Source organism: Necator americanus, chromosome X (assembly GCF_031761385.1).
Source record: "Necator americanus strain Aroian chromosome X, whole genome shotgun sequence".
In the NCBI taxonomy this organism is placed as follows: domain Eukaryota; kingdom Metazoa; phylum Nematoda; class Chromadorea; order Rhabditida; family Ancylostomatidae; genus Necator; species Necator americanus.
The window spans coordinates 11,288,942-11,307,315 of NC_087376.1; the positions used below are offsets into that span (position 1 = coordinate 11,288,942).

At 44.2% G+C, this 18,374-nt stretch overlaps 5 protein-coding genes across 10 annotated transcripts; 2 read left to right on the forward strand and 3 right to left on the reverse strand.

The window, feature by feature from the left end:
- Positions 1-450: 450 nt before the first annotated feature.
- Positions 451-6,500, forward strand: RB195_022357 (uncharacterized protein; the record flags this gene model as incomplete). 3 transcript variants are annotated; one of them, XM_064209451.1, is made up of 8 exons in its annotated part: positions 451-570; positions 656-757; positions 830-1,006; positions 1,540-1,630; positions 1,695-1,825; positions 1,902-1,994; positions 5,583-5,734; positions 6,491-6,500. In XM_064209451.1, 8 exons carry the CDS (start codon positions 451-453, stop codon positions 6,498-6,500), a joined length of 876 nt encoding a protein of 291 aa, XP_064065332.1. The 3 variants fall into 3 exon arrangements, with proteins under 3 accessions (XP_064065332.1, XP_013301784.2, XP_064065333.1); XM_013446330.2 differs by lacking the exon at positions 6,491-6,500 and having other exon boundaries at positions 1,890-1,994; positions 5,583-5,738; XM_064209452.1 differs by lacking the exon at positions 6,491-6,500 and having other exon boundaries at positions 5,583-5,738.
- Positions 6,501-7,277: 777 nt separating this feature from the next.
- Positions 7,278-7,967, forward strand: RB195_022358 (uncharacterized protein; the record flags this gene model as incomplete). Its single annotated transcript, XM_064209453.1, has 1 exon — positions 7,278-7,967. The coding sequence occupies one exon, from the start codon at positions 7,278-7,280 to the stop codon at positions 7,965-7,967; it is 690 nt and encodes a 229-aa protein (XP_064065334.1).
- Positions 7,968-9,072: 1,105 nt separating this feature from the next.
- On the reverse strand, positions 9,073-9,408 carry RB195_022359 (uncharacterized protein; the record flags this gene model as incomplete). Its single annotated transcript, XM_064209454.1, has 1 exon — positions 9,073-9,408. One exon carries the CDS (start codon positions 9,406-9,408, stop codon positions 9,073-9,075), a length of 336 nt encoding a protein of 111 aa, XP_064065335.1.
- A 3,434-nt stretch (positions 9,409-12,842) lies between these two features.
- On the reverse strand, positions 12,843-13,526 carry RB195_022360 (uncharacterized protein; the record flags this gene model as incomplete). Of its 2 annotated transcripts, none has more annotated exons than XM_064209456.1 (1): positions 12,843-13,526. In XM_064209456.1, the coding sequence occupies one exon, from the start codon at positions 13,524-13,526 to the stop codon at positions 12,843-12,845; it is 684 nt and encodes a 227-aa protein (XP_064065336.1). The 2 variants fall into 2 exon arrangements, with proteins under 2 accessions (XP_064065336.1, XP_064065337.1); XM_064209455.1 differs by having other exon boundaries at positions 12,843-13,421.
- On the reverse strand, positions 13,501-15,734 carry RB195_022361 (uncharacterized protein; the record flags this gene model as incomplete). Of its 3 annotated transcripts, XM_064209457.1 has the most annotated exons (3): positions 13,501-14,619; positions 14,797-15,116; positions 15,230-15,734. In XM_064209457.1, the coding sequence occupies 3 exons, from the start codon at positions 15,732-15,734 to the stop codon at positions 13,501-13,503; spliced, it is 1,944 nt and encodes a 647-aa protein (XP_064065338.1). The 3 variants fall into 3 exon arrangements, with proteins under 3 accessions (XP_064065338.1, XP_064065339.1, XP_064065340.1); XM_064209458.1 differs by lacking the exon at positions 15,230-15,734 and having other exon boundaries at positions 14,797-14,973; XM_064209459.1 differs by lacking the exons at positions 13,501-14,619; positions 14,797-15,116 and having other exon boundaries at positions 15,192-15,662.
- Between the last annotated feature and the right edge of the window lie 2,640 nt (positions 15,735-18,374).

Here is an 18,374-nt window from a genome sequence, read left to right on the forward strand (position 1 = left end):
GTATTTTTCATTCATTGCTGCTTTTGACATTCTAATTCAATTCTCTCTGGTCTCATGAGGCGCTTACCGGAAGCTTATTACCGCTTGTTTTTATTTCACATGCACTTCAGGTACTTTTCACATGCTAGGAGTTCAACCCTGATGTTCCTTTTACTATATCGAGTTGATCAGCTGGGGATATTGCGTCAGCCGTGTTGTCGTCATTGCTACCTCTGCCTTCTCATCTTATTCGCATTTCTAGCTTTCTGTTCTGTTTTTGCTGCTCTTTCTTTCTACTGGTCGCACTATTGTTTTTAATTCACATTTTATCTAATTGGCTTATCATTCATTCAATGCGGCGTAAATAAAATTCAGCGGCTATAGATGTGCTGCCAACGTGCCATTTTGCGGGTTTCATTCTTTTGGAGTGCTGAGTGATACATCGGCTTGTGACTGAAATACTATACTCAGATGTTGGGAATCGAAAAAGCCGGGTCATCAGATCTTTCATCTTCTTCCACAGAAACGTCAGCGATTTCCCCTATCAGTATGATAAGTGTGCCCTGTTCTCCAGATAAGGAGAAGAAAAAAGTATGTTCTGCTTGCAATAATTATCTCTTTCTCTCAACTGGATTGACACCTCGTTCCTTCTAATTCGATAATGTAACTCATTAAGGTCTCATTTGTACGATACAATCCAGACATACCTCAAATCGTTACTTCTTTCAAAGGATACCAGAAACTAATGTTTCAAGGATATAGGTACAATATTTATCAGGTACGGCCTTCTTCTTTATTCAAGGTTCACCTTCGTTTGCTTGTCATTCAGCTCCTATTGTAAAAAAAATAGGTGATGCCAGAGCGCAATTTCAAATCGTGGCGCTGTGTTTGTGCGAAAAAGATCCCAGACAATGGCTCATGGTGTAAGTGCCGTGCTGAAACCACAATGGATGACCAAAGGGCCGTCACGAAGGGTGAACATAACCATCCACCCAAACATCTTCTTGCTGAGTTGGAATTCATAAAGGTAATTTATGCAGCGAATTTGTCTTGCTCATGCCTTCATTTCTCATCATTCTTTGTTTTTGATTTTTAGTAACTACAACTCTTGGTTTGAAACGAACTACTGTGAGTATCATAATATGTAAACATCATGCCCCAAATGTATCATAGAATTGCTAGGCAGTCGTGTGACGATCCTGCGACCAACTTGAACTCCCCGTCAGATGACTTTCTTTGACCTGGAGCTAGTAAGTCTGTCACTTTCTGTCCTCTGTTAGCAACTGACAGAATTGTCGCGAAAATGAGTGCAAACTAGCTTGACTCATCAGTTATAAGCTTGGGTAACAGTTGACGAAAAATCCACCGCGGACGCATATTGTCATCCTGAGATCCAGCATTATATATTATGTTATATTACACTGCACGAAAATACGCCACCCAGTTGGTATGCAGATAGAGATCGCCCACTGGCATTCTGACAGTAACACATGAACGAAAACTGCGTAATGAACGACGAGAAAGCATAGTTTTGGCAGTCCGAGAAGATAAGCCTTTCAGAGTCAGCTCTTTATGGCAGCTCTGGAAAATTCTGATCTTGATGCCGGAGATCTTGTAAATCAAGCTTGCGATTACCTCAGTCGCGGAGTCGGTAAGTTTTTCGAGATTCTACCCACACCCATTAGAGAAATTACTGGGCCACCATTACTCGGCAGAATTCGAAAACAAAGAGAGCTTGCGTAAGAGCATTCAACTGGCAAGATCAAGAGTGGGAAAACCCCGCAAACCAAGAGCCCGGCCGCTGAACCCACAAAAGAGAAAGCTTATGATGTTTGACGGATTAGATGTGAGCTTGAATTCCTTCTTCTTCTTTTTAGAATTTCTAAACTTGATTCTTATGCTATTTCAAGGATATTTTGAAGACAGAAGAAGATGATGACTATCCGGTGCAGGTCATGAACGACAACATTATGGCAAGTCTTATGAAGATGCCAAAAACAGATAGATCCGACACAGTATGTTGTTATGAATTATACTACTTCATGAACCATTACAAGCTGGTTCTCTGAATCGAGCGGTTTGATTGAGCTCTGTCTGTTAGGTTCTTAAAAATGAAGATTGTGCCAGTGGTTATTTGGCTAGAAGAAAATGAAATCGTCAACCTCCACTCTCTGTGCCGATATTATACTTAGTCTTAAAACTTTGAGATTTCTTCTAATGGAAAAGTGTTTAAGGTGGATATTGATGGTAGATTTCCATTTTGTAGAAGTCAGTGTCTTAGGCCAATTTTCGCTCCTTCTATGCATTGTAAGAAAACGGGAACTCGGTTGAGCTCCCCTATTTTCGGAGCATTCACAGCGTTTGCATAGTTAATACCAGGAATCTATCTCATCAAATCCGTATGTAATGTGGAAACCTGACAGTAAACACAGAGTTTGGGGTGTGATTACGAATATGAGCGTGGCCCGCTCAATTTCCCAGAAATATCATAAAATGGTATGGGGATCGCCTTATATCCTACGAGGTGTGTTAGAACTCGCTGTGTAGCTCCGGTTCCCTCAGCAGTCTATTCATTGCTTTTACATGAATAGGCCACTCAGAAGATCTCATTGATTCTCGATCGCTCGTTCTGCGTGCACAATTGTGGCGCGTTCTAGGTTAGCTTGTAGGAACGAACAGCATTTTCCATGTTTCTTTTTTGGGACGATTTGGGGAATTCGAACAAGGTTATGCTCATATTCGTAATCTACACACCATACTATGTTTTCTGTCACTTTTTCACTTGACTTCAATTTCGCGACACACTGCCTTTGAATTACAACTTGCGTAGGTAGTGTTCAATAACGAGGGTGCCCAATGAAATTGCCGGTATTTCTTATGCATTACCTCAGGAGTTATAACGTGAACATCATGCATTGGTGCTTAAAGCGGTAATCATAATGAAGAAGAAAACTCACTAATAACTCACATTCTTCAAAACCCAGCTAGTATAATCCATTCCATAGGTGCGATAGGGAGGAGCTGGACCCTCCTTAGGTGAAGGGGGTCTAGCTAACGGGGTGCATTTCAAGTGATAAGGATCCCTCTTTTAACTGTCCAAAAGTGAAAGGAGTCCCTTCATCAACCGTACAAATGTGGAGGGGTCCTTTCGCCTATCGTCCAGAAGTGAAGGGGCCTCATTGCTAATCGTCCAAAAGTGGAGGGGGTCGGAGCACCGGCTGCGACAATCGCAGCTATGATCCATTCTGGAGGCATGTCTTTGATCTGACACAAATCTCAGATGGTCGTGAAATACTTCTAACGGAAAACAGATGTACTTTCAGCTAAATCTCAAATAGCAATAATCTACCCTTGAAAGACCTCAATCCGCTAGTTTAAAGGGAGTAATGAGTTAAATTTTGTTAACTATAGTTGGTAGTTCACAACAATTGTTGCTCGGTCCTATTTTTACTGCCTAGTGCACCACGTTTAAAATTAACTGCTCGATCATTATAGAATAAGGAGTAATCTGCAACAATTCAAAAAATTTAAAGACCAACCACTTTTTTATGGTTTGTGATTATGTTTCTTATTCTTGTGTTAGATTATTAGCTTTTCAGTTAGACGTTTCCGCATTACGATCTGGCAACGCTGTTTGATTATTATGCATGATAATATTCATAATTAGCCTACATAAAACAGCTGTAGATAATGCTCCATTGCTCCTGAGTTAAATTTTGTGAACTATAGTTGGTAGTTCACAACAGTTGTTGCTCGGTCCTATTGTTACTGCCTAGTGCCCCACGTTTAAAATTAATCGCTGTAATTATTCGGGCTAGGAAAATCAAAAAATAGAATCGACATTTTCTGTCAAGTTTCTTTTCACTGTATCTATGGTGGACGGACATATATCACAACCCCAAAGAGGATGTCTTAATAAATCTAGGAAGAAGGCAAGTTAAGATCGAAAGGTTCGACTTCAAGTGAACCTCGGCATACTAAGACGTCGTATTGATTTTTTAATAAGCTGTACACGAGGTTGTTTAAAAAAATTTATTGGCTGATGTCTCGCCAGAATCAGTGCTCATTTCATAGGAGATACAAGGGAAACAGAGTATCTTATCTGTGATGAGGTTTTCGACTGTCATGCTCATACACTTCGGTTTCGTGTTGTTTCGGACGTTCGGATTTCATAACCATTAGAAACAGCAATTTTGCGAGCGAAAGCTCTTCTCAAGACGTGCTCGATTGCAATATCTTCATATGGTCTGAGATGACTCTTCTGATCCGAATGAGTTATTTGAATCATTCGCTGCCGATCAGATCAGTCAGCTGCCCATACTAGGCGTCTCCGATCCAAGGTGTGGTCGCTACATCAGTGGTTAAAAAAGTAGGCTTGGAGTTTGTCTGTTTAGTTGGAGAGAGATTTGGTCGTTTAAGTTATGAATTGAATTGACCATTCCAGCCTCTAAAGAAGCCGATTTGGCGAAACTTCAACCAATGAAATTTCTTTCACCAACCTCGCGTACAGCTTATTAAAGTACGAAGTCTTAGTATACCAAGGTTCATTGAAAGTCGAACTTTTCGATCTTAACTTGCTTTCTTCCTAGGTTTATTAAAACATCCTCTTTGAGGTCGTAGGCGCGATGGGGAGAGGCCGGACCCTCCTCACGTGAAGAGGCATGGGGTGCAGCTCAGGTGAAGGGGGTCCCTTTGCCAACCGTCCAAAAGTGAAGGAGGTCCCTTCCCCAACCATTCACAAGTGGAGGTGGTCAGAGCACCGGCTCTGATTATCCCATCTATGTTTAGTGTTGTGATATATGTCCACCATAAATACAGCGGAAGGAAACTTGACAGAAAATGTCGTTTCTATCTGTTTTTTTGATCTTCCTAGCTCGAATGGAGCATCATCTACAGCTGTTTTTGTGTTAGCTAGTTGTGTTTTGCCTTTTGTTGTTGTTTTATTGTTTTGTTTCAATGTTTTCGGATTAAATCACATGAGTAGTCTGCATTTGTCAGAAGTCCACTTGGCAGCTTTTCACTGCGTCTAGATCAAAACTAGGTAAAATAACTAAAGATGGTTCAACGGAGTGAATCAATACTTTTGCGTGAAGAGCAGGTTGTAATTTGGGCTTGTCCCAGGTATGAACACGCAATTTTTGGTCAAATTCGATCCATTCGGTGAGATCCGTGTCAAAGATGTATTAAACTCATACCCACAGAGTTCCATTTTCATAAAACATAAAGGGCACGGCATCGACCAGTCTTTTTGGGACGCGCTAATGCCTTCGACTTCATCTCAAAATCGTAAAGGTTTATGAAAATCTACGACGCTTATACAGCTAGACATATGTGATGTCAGTCTATTGACGTCGGAGGTGTGAAAGTGGTGACCACTATGTCACACCCCGCATCATAGTTTCATATTTATTTTTTGCTTATATTTGAGAGTGGAGGAGTTGCTGGTTTTGAAATTTCTTGTATTTGCTGTGTGGAAAAGGGGAACTTCTTGGCTGCGATCTGAATATCATTTTATAATCTGATCGCGTTTTAAGGTTCACTGCTGGTACTTACATACTTGACATTAATGAGTTTTGAGAATTGATGATAGTTCTTTTTATTAGCCCTGCGATGTTGGTCTGCCTCTTTTCAACAATGGTCTTTCAATGGTAAAACCCGAGTCTCCTTTTCGTCAGACTGCAGCTGTACATCCACAGCCGAAACCTTTGAACGACCTTCCAAATTCTCTGTTGCAGACGAATCTGCTCAATGGAATGTGAGTCATTTTTCATTTATATCCTTATAAAACCAATTGACATTCGGGAGATATTCCTAAGAGAAGATAAAGGAATAATTCCCGAGTTTAATTAATTAATTAATTTCTAATTCTATTTCTAAATTCTATTATTCCTGCCAGAAAATGGGTGTGAGAATAGAAAGATTAGAAACAATAGAATTGAGAGCTACCTGTCATTTGAACTATAGTTTTCGGATTTCCTCACCAATCTTTTTTGGACAAGAAGTAGAGAAGGGATCACAGATAATCCTATTTACGTAAAATCTTAAATTTAAGCTGAATTTCCGAGTTTAATGTTTAGAGAGGTTTTTTTCAATGTAATAATTTTTCTTTCTGGGGGAGACTCTGCGACTAAAGTAGTTTTCAGTTCTTGCATAGTTTTGTCGCGGGGCGCTATGTGATATATGATGCTGACACAGCGACGCGAAGAGGTAACTGCGAGCTCTGTAAACGTCAGAAAAGAGTTGTTTGCACTCTTCTCATCGCTCACAAACCGCTAGCAAGACCTCAAGCAAATCAAAGCGTCAGGTCGGCGTACTTCAGTGACTTCTCGTATCGTGTTTCAATAAAACAATAACAACGATTTAATTATCATTAGTGCCGAATTCTGCTTTTTGACTACCTCCTTAGTGCTGTATCTGGATACGATATCATTTGAAAAACTCTGGGCAATTCTTACAAGTTCTAAAACGTTGGCTTTCTTATTTTTGTTTCCTATACGTTTTGTTTTTTTAGGTTGTTATAACCAAAGTTTCTATTTACGGATGATTTTCCAAAAACATAGAACGCTCATTTGTCACAATCTAACAAAATCCGTGTCTTCATGTCTGCAGTCATAGCCGTGATCATGGAAGTCCACGATGTTAAAGTGCATGTAATATGCCTTTACTGTTTTTTGCTGGTTGCACTAGCGTTTTTTAAAAAAAAAATATTGCGTTTCCTAGAGTCTACATGAGAAAAAGTATTCGTAATTTTTTTTTCAAATGCTCGGTCTGGCTTTATGACAGTTTTTCGTTTTTAAGATACGTTGTTGTTGGACATGAAAACAGCAGAATATTTCCATCGTCCACATTTAGATTCAGAACATAGTTATGGTTTATTTTAGAGGCATCACTCCACGAATCTGGGGTGGTATGGGTTTCAGGCGGGTGATGCCTAAACGGGGTCGTAGATTGTAGGGAAGAGGGTGATTCTGTTCATCTCTCCCTGCATCGGTATAAATGGACGACCCCGAAACGCTGTTTCTTACGCTTCTGCTGCAATGCGCAACCCTTGCGCCTCGCTCCCGCTTGCGATTCCTCCGAATGAAATGAATTGCCCATTGGGGCGTCCGAATGGGTTTCCGACGAATCGCAGGCGGAGCGCAAGACTGACGGGTATCGATTGTTGTGTGAAGAATATAGGGAACATGTTCCATCAATAAAAAGAAGGGAGTTGTGATTCCGGGGTTTTAAAAGTGACGATTTAGACAAAAGCGACAAAAAAACGTAAAGCGAGATCTGCAAAGCTTAAAGACGCTGAGATGGAGCCGTTATTAGACCAAGATTCATGTCAAACTCAAGAGAAACTCGCTGAAACCTTGGAATTGACTCAACAAGCGATTTCAAGCCTTCTCAAAGCCATAGGTATGGTGCAAAAACAAGAAAGTTGGATTCCCTCTGAACTCAAACCAAGAGAGATGAACCGGGGACCAAAAGTGAATCCACGCCGACAATCCAAAGCGCAGATATCGCGAGGTCAGCCCAGCCATGCATTAACTTCAAAGACCAAACCGAATTTTCATGGCAAAAAGCTGATGCTGTGGATCTGGTGGGACCAGCTCGAAGTGATCTGCTATGAACTACTCCAACCCAACGAAACCATCAGTGGCGAACGTTGGCAACAACAATTCGTGCAGCTGAGTCGAGCATTAAAGCTCAAACGCCTCCAATATGCCAGGAGACATGACAAAGTGATCTTACAGCACGATAGCACTCGGCAATGTTGCAAAGATCATCAAGGAGATTTTGAAGGCGCTACAATGGGATCCTCTATCCCACCCGCTGTATTCATCAGACATTGCTCCTTCCGACTACAACTTGTGCCGGTCGATAACTCAAGGCTTGGCCAAGCAGCACTTCACTACTTTCGAGGAAGCCAAAAATTGGGTCTATTCCTGGATCGCTTCAAAAGACGAGGAATTTCTCCAACTCGGAATCCGTATGCCCCCTAAAAGACGAAGAAAAGTCGTAACTAACGACAGACAATACTTTGAATAAAATACGTTGCTCTAGATTCCGGGAATAAAGCTTCAAAGTTGCAAGAAATACCCTCAAAATTTCTTTGTTTCTCAAACCCTCGAATACTTTTATAGTAACACTAGCTGGCTACTTTTTATTTGCTCACTTCCCACGAAAGTACCAACAATCTCAACTTTGAAATACAATGTTTGCAAAGCTTGAATGAACTTTCTTCGCTTCCGAATTACAGTTTTGCAGCATTGCTTACCAGAGAATAAATGACTTGCTTGACTTAAAGGCATCACCCCACGAATCTGACGTTATATGGATTTCCGATATTCAAAGACTATACGGGATCGTAGATTCCGAAACAGGGGGATCCCGCTCATTTCCTCCAAATCGCCGTAAAAAACGGCCTGTTAGATGCAGTTTCGCGCGTTCCGGGGTGCTATCTTCTACAGCGAATTCTATTGGAACGCGTCAGCCTTGTGCACGCGCCGCAAGTTACGGGCCATTTTTTCACGGCAATCACAAGAAATGGACAGAATCACTCTCGTCTCCACAATCTACGACCCCGTATAGGCATAACCCACCTGAAAACCCGATTCGTGGGGTGATGCCTTTAATCGGCGGCTCATGTCATCGCCTAACGCGATTACACGCATCTTCCCCGAGGTGTGGCGTCCTTGAACATAGCCCTGCAAACCTTCTCGGTCTTCTGCGAGAGGTTGCACAGAATCAATCCATTCGTCGTTATTCCATATTCTACGAAACTTTACGTCCCGCCTGAACTGCCTATCCACGCCGAGTGTCCTCAGGTCCTCTTTTAACACCTCAGTCCAGAACTTCCGTTTTCGACCGGGTGGCCTCTCTCAGCTCGAATCCGACAAACTCCTCAGAACTCGTTGGACAAGGCAGTTTGCTGGTATCCCTAATATATCCTTATTATCCCAATATATGACCAAAGAAACGAAGACAATTTTCTGTAGCTACTTTCGATGGCGGTGCAAGATGTTGGTATCTTCCACGTATCATCCGCCGGTATACCGCATCAATTTCCGCGTAAAGATCTTCATTGTGGTATACTCTAGACCAAAGCTAGCCAAGCAGGTGTCTAAGCAGCTTCCTTTCCGTGCAACAAAGCTTCTCCATCACCCTAGAGGGTGTTGCCCAAGTCTCTGATCCGTACATCATGATGGGGCGAATTGCGGGAAGGTAGACTCGCAGCTTGACTTCGTTGGTGATGGGGGTCGACCACAGGCATTTCGTTAAGGAGTTAAATGCAGAAGTGGCCTTAGCGCATCTTTGCTGAACACTTCTCTCGTAGCTGCCATTGTTCTTCAGCGTACAGCCTAGGTAACAGAACTCATCGACGAGTTTTATCGGTTGTCCGTCCACCCTGATTCCCGTTCGAGGTCTCGAAAAGATCCACATCTGCTAACATTTGTCAGGGCGTAGACGTAGTCCATAGGTTGCAGCTAGCTTCGATGCAAGGTTGACAACATGCTGAAGTTTCGTAGTACCTTCCGCTAATATAACATCGTCGGCGTACTTGAGATCAGCGAAGGGCACCCTGATGGTGCTAAGACGATGTCGGCAGGACACTGGTTGACTGTTCTTCGCATGATGTCGTCGATAACGAAGTTGAGCAGGAAGAGTCCTGTCACTGCCCCTTGTCCCACTCGAGTTACCGCCTCAAACGGTGTTCTACATCTGGGTGGTGTTCAAACTGTAGCAGTTGTTCGTTGATTTATATCATCAAGCAAGCGAACAAACTTTCCTGGTACTCCATCGGCGCGGAGAGCGTTGAGAAGACGGCCTCGATGAAAACACTCTAAAGCGGTTTCAAAGTCCAGAAAGGCTAATTGCATTGGCTTCGACTACTGCTCCCAGATTTCGATCATTCTCCTGACGATTAACACCTGGTCAATCGTGGATCGGCCAGGACGAAAGTCAGTTTGCTGTGTCGCGCTTGCTTGTTTCTTTGCGATGCTTAATAAGTCGGCTCAGGATGATCCGCTCCAAAACCTTTTACATAACACGCAACAAAGAGATTCCTCGATAGTTCCTATTATCCATGACTTCTTGCGGAGGGGAATTATGATAGCGTGTCTCCGCGAGTCAGCTATCCTTTCGTCCACACATATTGAGAGAATGATTTTGCCATCTCACGAATCCCAGATATTGATGTCGCAGAAATGCTGAAGATATTTCGGCATTTCTGCGCTAATTCCGTCGTCCCCGCCATTTTCAATTTTCCATTTTTCAGGTTTTGGATACAGACTAGAACCTGTGACTCGGTCGGTGGTTCCTCGTTAACCGCGTATGTCGACCTATGAACGTGCTTGAGTTCAGGAGCTTTAAGACCTTGCTGAACCGGCCATTGCGATTCAGCAAGGTTTTAAAGTGATGCTGGCTTTGGCGATGTGCTGGACGACAGCACCTTTTTGCAACGTATGGAAATCTTTCGCCACGTAACAGTGCAGGTTATATAGCTCGTACGTTCTCAATGCGTACACTCGAAAGCCTGGTTGCGTTTAGTTAAAGCAGGGCCACCACGAGCCGGTAGCGATCAGATTTGTATGCGCGGCCGCAATTGTATCCATAATTAGTGTTTGTGAGAAAGTCTAGGTAAGGTTACATTGTCCTCTAAAATATGTAGAGAAAAACTAACAAGCTGACAAAACTAACACTTTCGCTTGAATCTATTATCGCGCTGGTAATCAATGAATGTCACTGCGGTTGCTAAAAATCAATAAGGCCGATATTCGTCAGAGGGAAGTGTCGCCGAGTGATATGGTCCATGGGACACAGATGATGATGGTCACAGCACCCTCGCGAAACCTCTTCCGTCGTCCTTTTCCTCGCTCCCCTTCGCCGTTCGCTACAGCACTGTTGCACATGTCCCTTCATTTTCCCTTTCAAATGCTGTCTCGCAACTTTTAATGCACAGTATATCTCGCTATTCCTTCACTGCGAAGTACTGTCCAAGTTTGTGACGAGATGATGAGAGGGCGAGTAAGTAAGTGAGAACGCTTTCGAGCCGCTACTCTGTATATCGTCGTGTCGTATTGTATAGTTTGAGGCATTGTGGTGGCATTGAGCCTTTTTTTACGCTGCAACGCGCCACTTTTGTACCCGCGCCGCTTCCGGCTGCGCAACCGTCGAATGCCGGTAAGTTCTCCTGGACTGCCTATTCAGATGAAACCAATGAACAGGTTGCTGAGATGACCAGAACATATACATAGAGGAGCGTTCTAGCGTTCCTCATAGGAACTAGAGCGGTTCTCATGCCGTTTTTTAGGGCGGTTAGGAGCGGTTTAGGGGTGAGTGGAACCACCTCCTGATCTATCCATGATCAATCTACATCCCATTCTCTCCACATCAGACTCGTGGTATGCCACCTTTAGTCAAAGTCTAGTCTGCCATGTTAAAATACACGGGCGCCTGGAATATGGGTGAAAACTGCTAAGTAGGTATTGCTGCTTTTAGTGTTTCACAAAGGTGAAAGCTCCGCCATTAGAACAAACTTGACAACTGCAATCTAAACGTTGGTCTGTCGTTCACCTTTGTGTAGGCGATTCCTTTTTGGAATGTTGGAGACTGGTGTACAAAGGAAAATCAACCCTATATTTGACCATTTTCCTTTCCATTGAAGTATCACATTGTCATTAACACAAATTTATAACGTGGAGCGTAAATCACCTGCTCTTAATGAGAGCGAAGCCCCGTTTGATAAATTCAGCACTCAAATTTGAAACATTGATTTGAGATATGAATGGTGAGCGTTTTTTCTTCAAGTTCATAAATGCACACAGGAATAAATCATATTTGCAAAATGTATGTCATCTGACCAATCGAGCTGTAAATTTTGCTATCTTCTCGCGGTGGTAGCACTGTTTTTCTTTTAGCGTAAAGAAAGCAATATGTGCTTCAAAAAACACTTAGCAAGCAAATCATAGAAAAAGAGGAAAGAATAATTCTAGAAATTACCCTAAAAAGTTAGAAAAGCTGGAACATCTGGCATATGTTAAAGAAAATCTGATCAGCATCTGTGAATATCTAAGCTGGCGTGTTTTCACCGTCTCTGCAGCGAAGTGCAAATATGTCTGTCTTCAATTATTTGCGATCAGTGTGTTCGCTTGGGATGTGCCAACCCGTTCGTCTTCAAATTAGAATCGTTTGAGGCTTCTGAGCACATGTCTATCGAATACAATGATTTGACTGGGCTAGCTGATGCATTGAGTCAGTGTTCTTGCCTTCTTAGACGAGTTTGGTACCGATTTATCGACCTCGGAAGAGTGAAAGGCTTGGCTTGGAACTGTTATGCAGTTTTGAGGCATCCACCATGCAATCGCAGTCGAATCTTTTACCAACTGCGGCACTTCCGTCCACTCTGTAGCAAAAGTCGAGATCAAGAATACCAATGATTGCCTGAGAGCATGATATAAGACGCAGCGATATCCGCTGTAAGCACCCTCAAATACCACCGCGGTCAAGTTTTTGTCACATTTGGTCGACCCTAGATAATAGATTTGCAGCGAAACTGCAAAAAAGGTGTGTAATCGGTTGTTGGAGAATCATAGGGATGCATATGTTCGTGCTTTGCATCGTCGGTTATCTCCAAGGATCAAGTTCTGCCCAATTCTATACGTTACTATAGAAGGAACTCAATAAGCGCCCTCGCCTCAAGCATGTCTTCAAGTCTTCAACTCCTTGCTTCCGTTCCCATTAGCATTCGCTTCAGCGCCGCTGAACGCTGCATAAGAATCTGCAAAACTTCTTCTTCTTCTTCCTAGCGTTTGTCCCGCGTTGTTGCAGGGTCCGCTTTTCTGCTTCTTGTCTTCCATTTGGTTCTATCCATTGCATCAGCCGTACACAAACGTGCATCTATCATATCCAGCTTCACACGGTCTAACCAGCGAATCTTTGGCCTCCCACGCGGCCTCACTCCTGAAACGTCGAGCTTCAGTGCGGTTTGGGCCACAGAATCTTCCTCTCGCCGCAAGACGTGACCGAACCGGTCGGGCCTCCTTCATCTTCTCAGTTATCGGGACGACGCCGAAGATGGAGCACACAGTGTCGTTGGATACTTTCTCTTTTAGCGTTACACCTATTGTCCACCTTAACATCCGCATCTCCATAGCGTGCAGCACTCTTTCCAAGGCTTTCGTCGTCGGCCAGCACTCGCATCCGTAAAGGGCAACAGGACGCACAACCGTCCTGTAGATCTTCGACTTCAGTCGAACAGGGACTTTCTTGTCGCACAGTACCCCTGTTGCCATTTTCCATTTCATCCATGCAGCATTAACACGTGCTCGACCTTCTTGATCAATGTCGCCTGTGGAAGTCACTTTGGATACAAGGTACTTGAAACAGTTCAACTTGTTTAATTCGGTGCCATTGACACGAATTGAACCATCCTCTATCCTTGGTCCGCACTCCATGTACTCAATTTTTGATGTGTTGAGGCGCAATCCATATTGCTGCAGCTGATCTTTCCAAGACTGTACTTTTTTCTGAAGATCATCTCGAGACTCCGCCGCGAGCATGACATCGTCGGCAGAGTGGAGTCCACGGATGCTGTTTCTGGATTTCCTTCGTTGTCGTGTCCATGCACTGTATGAACAGCAGAGGTGAGAGGGATGAACCCTGATGAACCCCTACTTGTACAGGGAATGGCCTGCTTGTTCCAGCAGCACATCGTACAACGCTGGTAGGCTTCGCATAAAGTAGCTTAGTCCACCGCACATATTTTTCTGGTACTCTATGCGACCTCATGGACATCCATAACAGCTCATGTGGGACACGGTCGAAAGCTTTCTCGAGATCGAGAGAAGCAAGATGCACACTGCGGTTCTTCTCTCGATGTTTTTCCAGGAGGATTCGGACAGCATGGATAGCATCTATAGTGCTGCAGTCCTTCACAAAGCCGCACTGGTTGAGTGAAACGCTAACAATTTTCCTCAGACGAGCTTCCAGGATACGCTCAAAAACCTTCATCGTATGGCAGAGCAGTCGTATAGGCCTGTACGAGGTGCAGTCAGCAATGTTTCCTTTCCCTTTCCAGACAGGCACGGTCACGGAAGTTTGCCAAACGTCTGGAGTCTGTCCTTCTACAACGATCTTGTTAAATAGAGTTGCGAGCCACATGGACCCTCGATCTCCTAGTAGCTTCCAGACATCAGCAGGTATGTCATCAGGACCGGTTGCGTTGTTCGACTTCATTTTTGCGAGGACAACACTGACTTCGACGGCAGTAATTGGTAGAACAGGACCCTCGACGCTGGGAACGGTTGGGATGGGAGGATGACAGAACTCTTCGTTACACAAGTGATTGTAGTACTCTCGCCACCTCTCCAGGATCTGACCAGAGCGGCGCAGAACGGCTCCACCAGCTCCCTTAACGATCTTGGTGTGCTCCATATCCAACGTTGAGCGATGACGCGCTCTGACTAAACGATACACTGCCCGCTCGCCTTCTCTGGTATCAAGCATGTCGTACACAGCCTTGTAGCGGTCCGACTTCGCCTTGGAGACTGCTTTCTTAGCCCCCCTCTTCGCCGCTAGGTAAGCACCCCGATCTTCAGGCTGACGCGTCCTCCACCAGGGCTTGTACTTGGACTTCTTTTCACGAATTGCCGCCTGAACTTCCTCGTTCCAAAACCACGTAGCCTTTTGTACCTTTGGCTTACCTAGAGTCGTCTTTCCCAGAGTGTTTTCTGCGGTCAAACGTATAACGCTGGAAGTAGAGGACTACATTTCCTCCACACTACGAGTAGGGTGGGGAAGTGTAGATGGAGCCACGGACGCGAAAAATACCTCCTTTCGATCCATCAGATTCCACCATTTGATGCGCTGTGTTTCAATCTTTGCATGTCTCTTCCTTAGACGGAAGATTTTCAAGTCCATAACGAGCAGATGGTGTTGGGCAGCGACATGGTCTGTAGGGATGACTTTTGAATCCTGCAGAAGTCGGCGATCTCGTCGGCGTAACATCCAGAAATCTATTTGTGTTTCACGACCGCCGCTGGTGTACGTGATCAAATGCGATTTTCTTTTCCGATACTGCGTGTTAGCAATGATCAAGTCACTTGCAACAGCATACTCCAGGATTCGCAACCCGTCGTCGTTACGAGCTCCTTAGCCGTATCCACCATGACAACTCTCGAATCCGTCTTTCCGAGAACCGACATGTCCGTTGAAGTCTCCTCCGATTAAAAGTATTTCTTTGCTTTCCAGAGATTGGACGTACTGCTCCAGATCCTCCCAAAAGCTTGCCTTCTCTTATTACTACAGCCCGCCTGTGGCGCATAAGCAGAGACGACTCGCAATTCCACTTTTCCTGTATCTACTTTTACAGCCATCAAGCGATCCGATAGTCGATCCACCGCTGTGACGCTATTTCTAAACGACTCGTTCAATATGATACCAACGCCATTGCGATTTGATGTGCCGTGGTAGATCAGCTTGTAGCCATCGCCTAATTCCCTTGCCTTGGAGCCTTTCCAGCGAGTCTCCTGTACACAACATATGTCAACACGGCGTTTTCTGAGACTGTCTGCCAGTTCACGACTTCTTCCAGTAAGCGTCCCAACGTTAAGTGTTGCCAAGCGCACTGGATGTTGCTGGCGATGGCGGACTAACTTCTTTGGCCGGCTTCGTCCTCTAGCCGGTAGCTCTCGCATATTTGCCACATTGCCCGGGCGAGGACAATGCGCGTCGCTTCTGGGGTACGCCCTAGCTTCTGAAGAACACATAGTAGACATTAGCAGTATGACGCGACGGGGGTGTTGTCCTCGGTCGGCTTGTCGCACTAGCAAGCTAGCAGCCTAGCACCAGAATCGTCGTACTACCTCCTCACTTAGCTAGCCTGCAGCCTTGGCCCAAGGACCGGGCTACTAGCCGGACACCTTTGTGGCATGGTTGAACCTGCCGAGACGAAGTCTCGCCACCATAGCTGCCCGACGGCCAGGGCCACCGCTGCGCCGCTTTGAAGCGTGAGGTAGGATTTGCAGCAGAAGAATCTGCGAAACGAAACGCTTTAATCACACTAGTTTGAGGAAAATTTGACTTTTCACCGTTCGTGGCAATTCATGTCGGATGGACGGATGAATTGGCTATTTATATTGTGTCGAAAAAACATTAGATTGGTCTTTACCTAAGTTTGAGATAACTGTGACGATGTTCGTGAACGAGTTGAAGTCAGAAAGGAGATACTTTCTTCCTGCTGCTGCTGTTCCACATAAATGACTTTCCTATTTACAGAGGAACATTTCATTTATTTCACTTTTCTTAATCATAGCAGATTTAATTGGACACAGAGGAGTGAACATATTAACAATTCCCTTAGAAAGAAATGCGTTCTTCTCTATGTGCAGCAGAGTGCATGCACGAGTGAAAAGGTGAAACTTGGTGAACCAATTCCCAGATGTAGATATGATCGTTGCAATCACGCCAGAACGATCGTAGAAAGTTTGGATTGCAAAACTATGTGCAACGGAAACGCCTCGACGACTAACGAGACGAATGGCAGATCTCAACTCTAACCATAATATCATGCTCTGAATAACAGAAAATAGATATACCTGAAAATCTACTGTGATTTCCCCTTCCCCCTCAGTGAAGCAGCTAACATTGGAATTTCTCTGTTAGAGCCAGAAAAGAAACATAGGACAGCTTGATGAAGTGTTTCCGACGAATCAATTGTTAAGTTTGTTGAATCTACAAGATCGACAGTTACTAGAAATATTTCCTATGATTACTACTAACAACTCCGTTGTGTTTTCCTTGTTTGTGCTGAAATAATTCTTATTTTGCAAATGTAGTGTTTGGCATTTGGCACAAAGGTAGGTTTCCCTCGTGTGAATGCGGCACCAGTGGTAGTTTCAGCTGCCTTCGTTGACACCTGGTACCAATTTGACCTGAGTATCACTGCTGTTATTTGCTTATTTTTTACTTTACCTCTCTACTTCAGAATTTGCTCATTATTATGTATGTAAAAGTCGTGGGCGAGTGTAGCCTAGTCGACAAGATGTTCCGCTATGAGTGCGATCGGTCGGAGGTTCGAATCCGCTCTAGTCGTCTCTACCAAACCTTTCATCCCTCCAGCGTCGACAAATTGATGCCGGACTTGTCTGGGAGAGTAAAAAGCACCCGCCTAGCCCCTGCAGGTCGTTGTGTAGGCCACTTACAATTCGTGAGCCCCTAACGATCCTCAACGTCGTGGCGCATCCTTGGCGGATTGATTAACGTCAGACACTTTATCCTTTGTGTAAAAGTTGGACGGATGCTTAATCGGTTAAGGAAAGATGGAAGTCTCCTTAATTAGTTTTTTTATTGTATTCGTTGAGAATAACCAAAATCGGACGACTATTACCCTGAAAATCCATTTGATGAAAATTTGGGATTGACGAAGCACTTGGAACATTATCATGTCTTTGTGGACTATAAGCGTGTCTCTACTTTAAACACTTGTGTGCAAAAGGTAAGGACGAGATATTTAAAATGAAATCTTATGTTAACAACTCATTGAAAATGAATGAAAGTGCGAGACTATGTTGCCAAAACTCTCCTAGTTGTGCGCAGATGTCACATGACTTGATGTCAGCGTGACTATAGCGCCAAATATGGCCCCGCAATAGACAGTTGGTACAACTGGAAAAAAGTGTGTCAATCAGCATGCAATTGCGGTGCCCTGTTTGTTGGTGTTCTTCATTACAACATGCCCGTATACAGCATTTGGAGGAATTCACACGTTAAGAATCATCGGAAAATTGGAAGAGGGACGAATTGTAGCCCAAGAGTTTGGTATTGTTCACAACATTGGTCCGCCTATATGGAGAACGTTCCAAATCGCAGGAGCAGCTCCTCGAAAGAGAGGAGGTATTCGACCGCGGCCAACTACAGCAGCAGATGACCACTGCATTGTTCAACAGGCAAGAAGGGTTCTTCTCATAATGTGACCGGCCCATCTATGCCTTGCTCTCGATGTATTCCCATGGGTTGCGAAGTCGGGATATTTCTCTTACGTCGGAGCTGCGAACCGGCTTGATGTTGTGGTGTTGGTTAAACTTCAGAAGACATTTATCAAGGACTCTGTGGGTAGTGAGTAGCTTTTTGGACGTGGCAGCGGTGTCTACCCACGTCTTCGCTGCGTAACAGAACTCTGGAAGAACTGTCGAGTCGAACAAATGGGCACGGAGATCTTGATCCGTCAGTTGGTCCGGAGCTTCCCAGGGGTGTGAATGCTGCCCACGCTGCTTTCATCCTTCTGCTCAGTTCTCCCTTAAAGTCGTTCTCCATATTCATGGAGCGTAGAAGGTAGACGCATAGTGAAGTTTTATTTGGTAGCTTTCAAATTATTATATACTCCTCCATCTTCGTGAACTGTCTGTTCC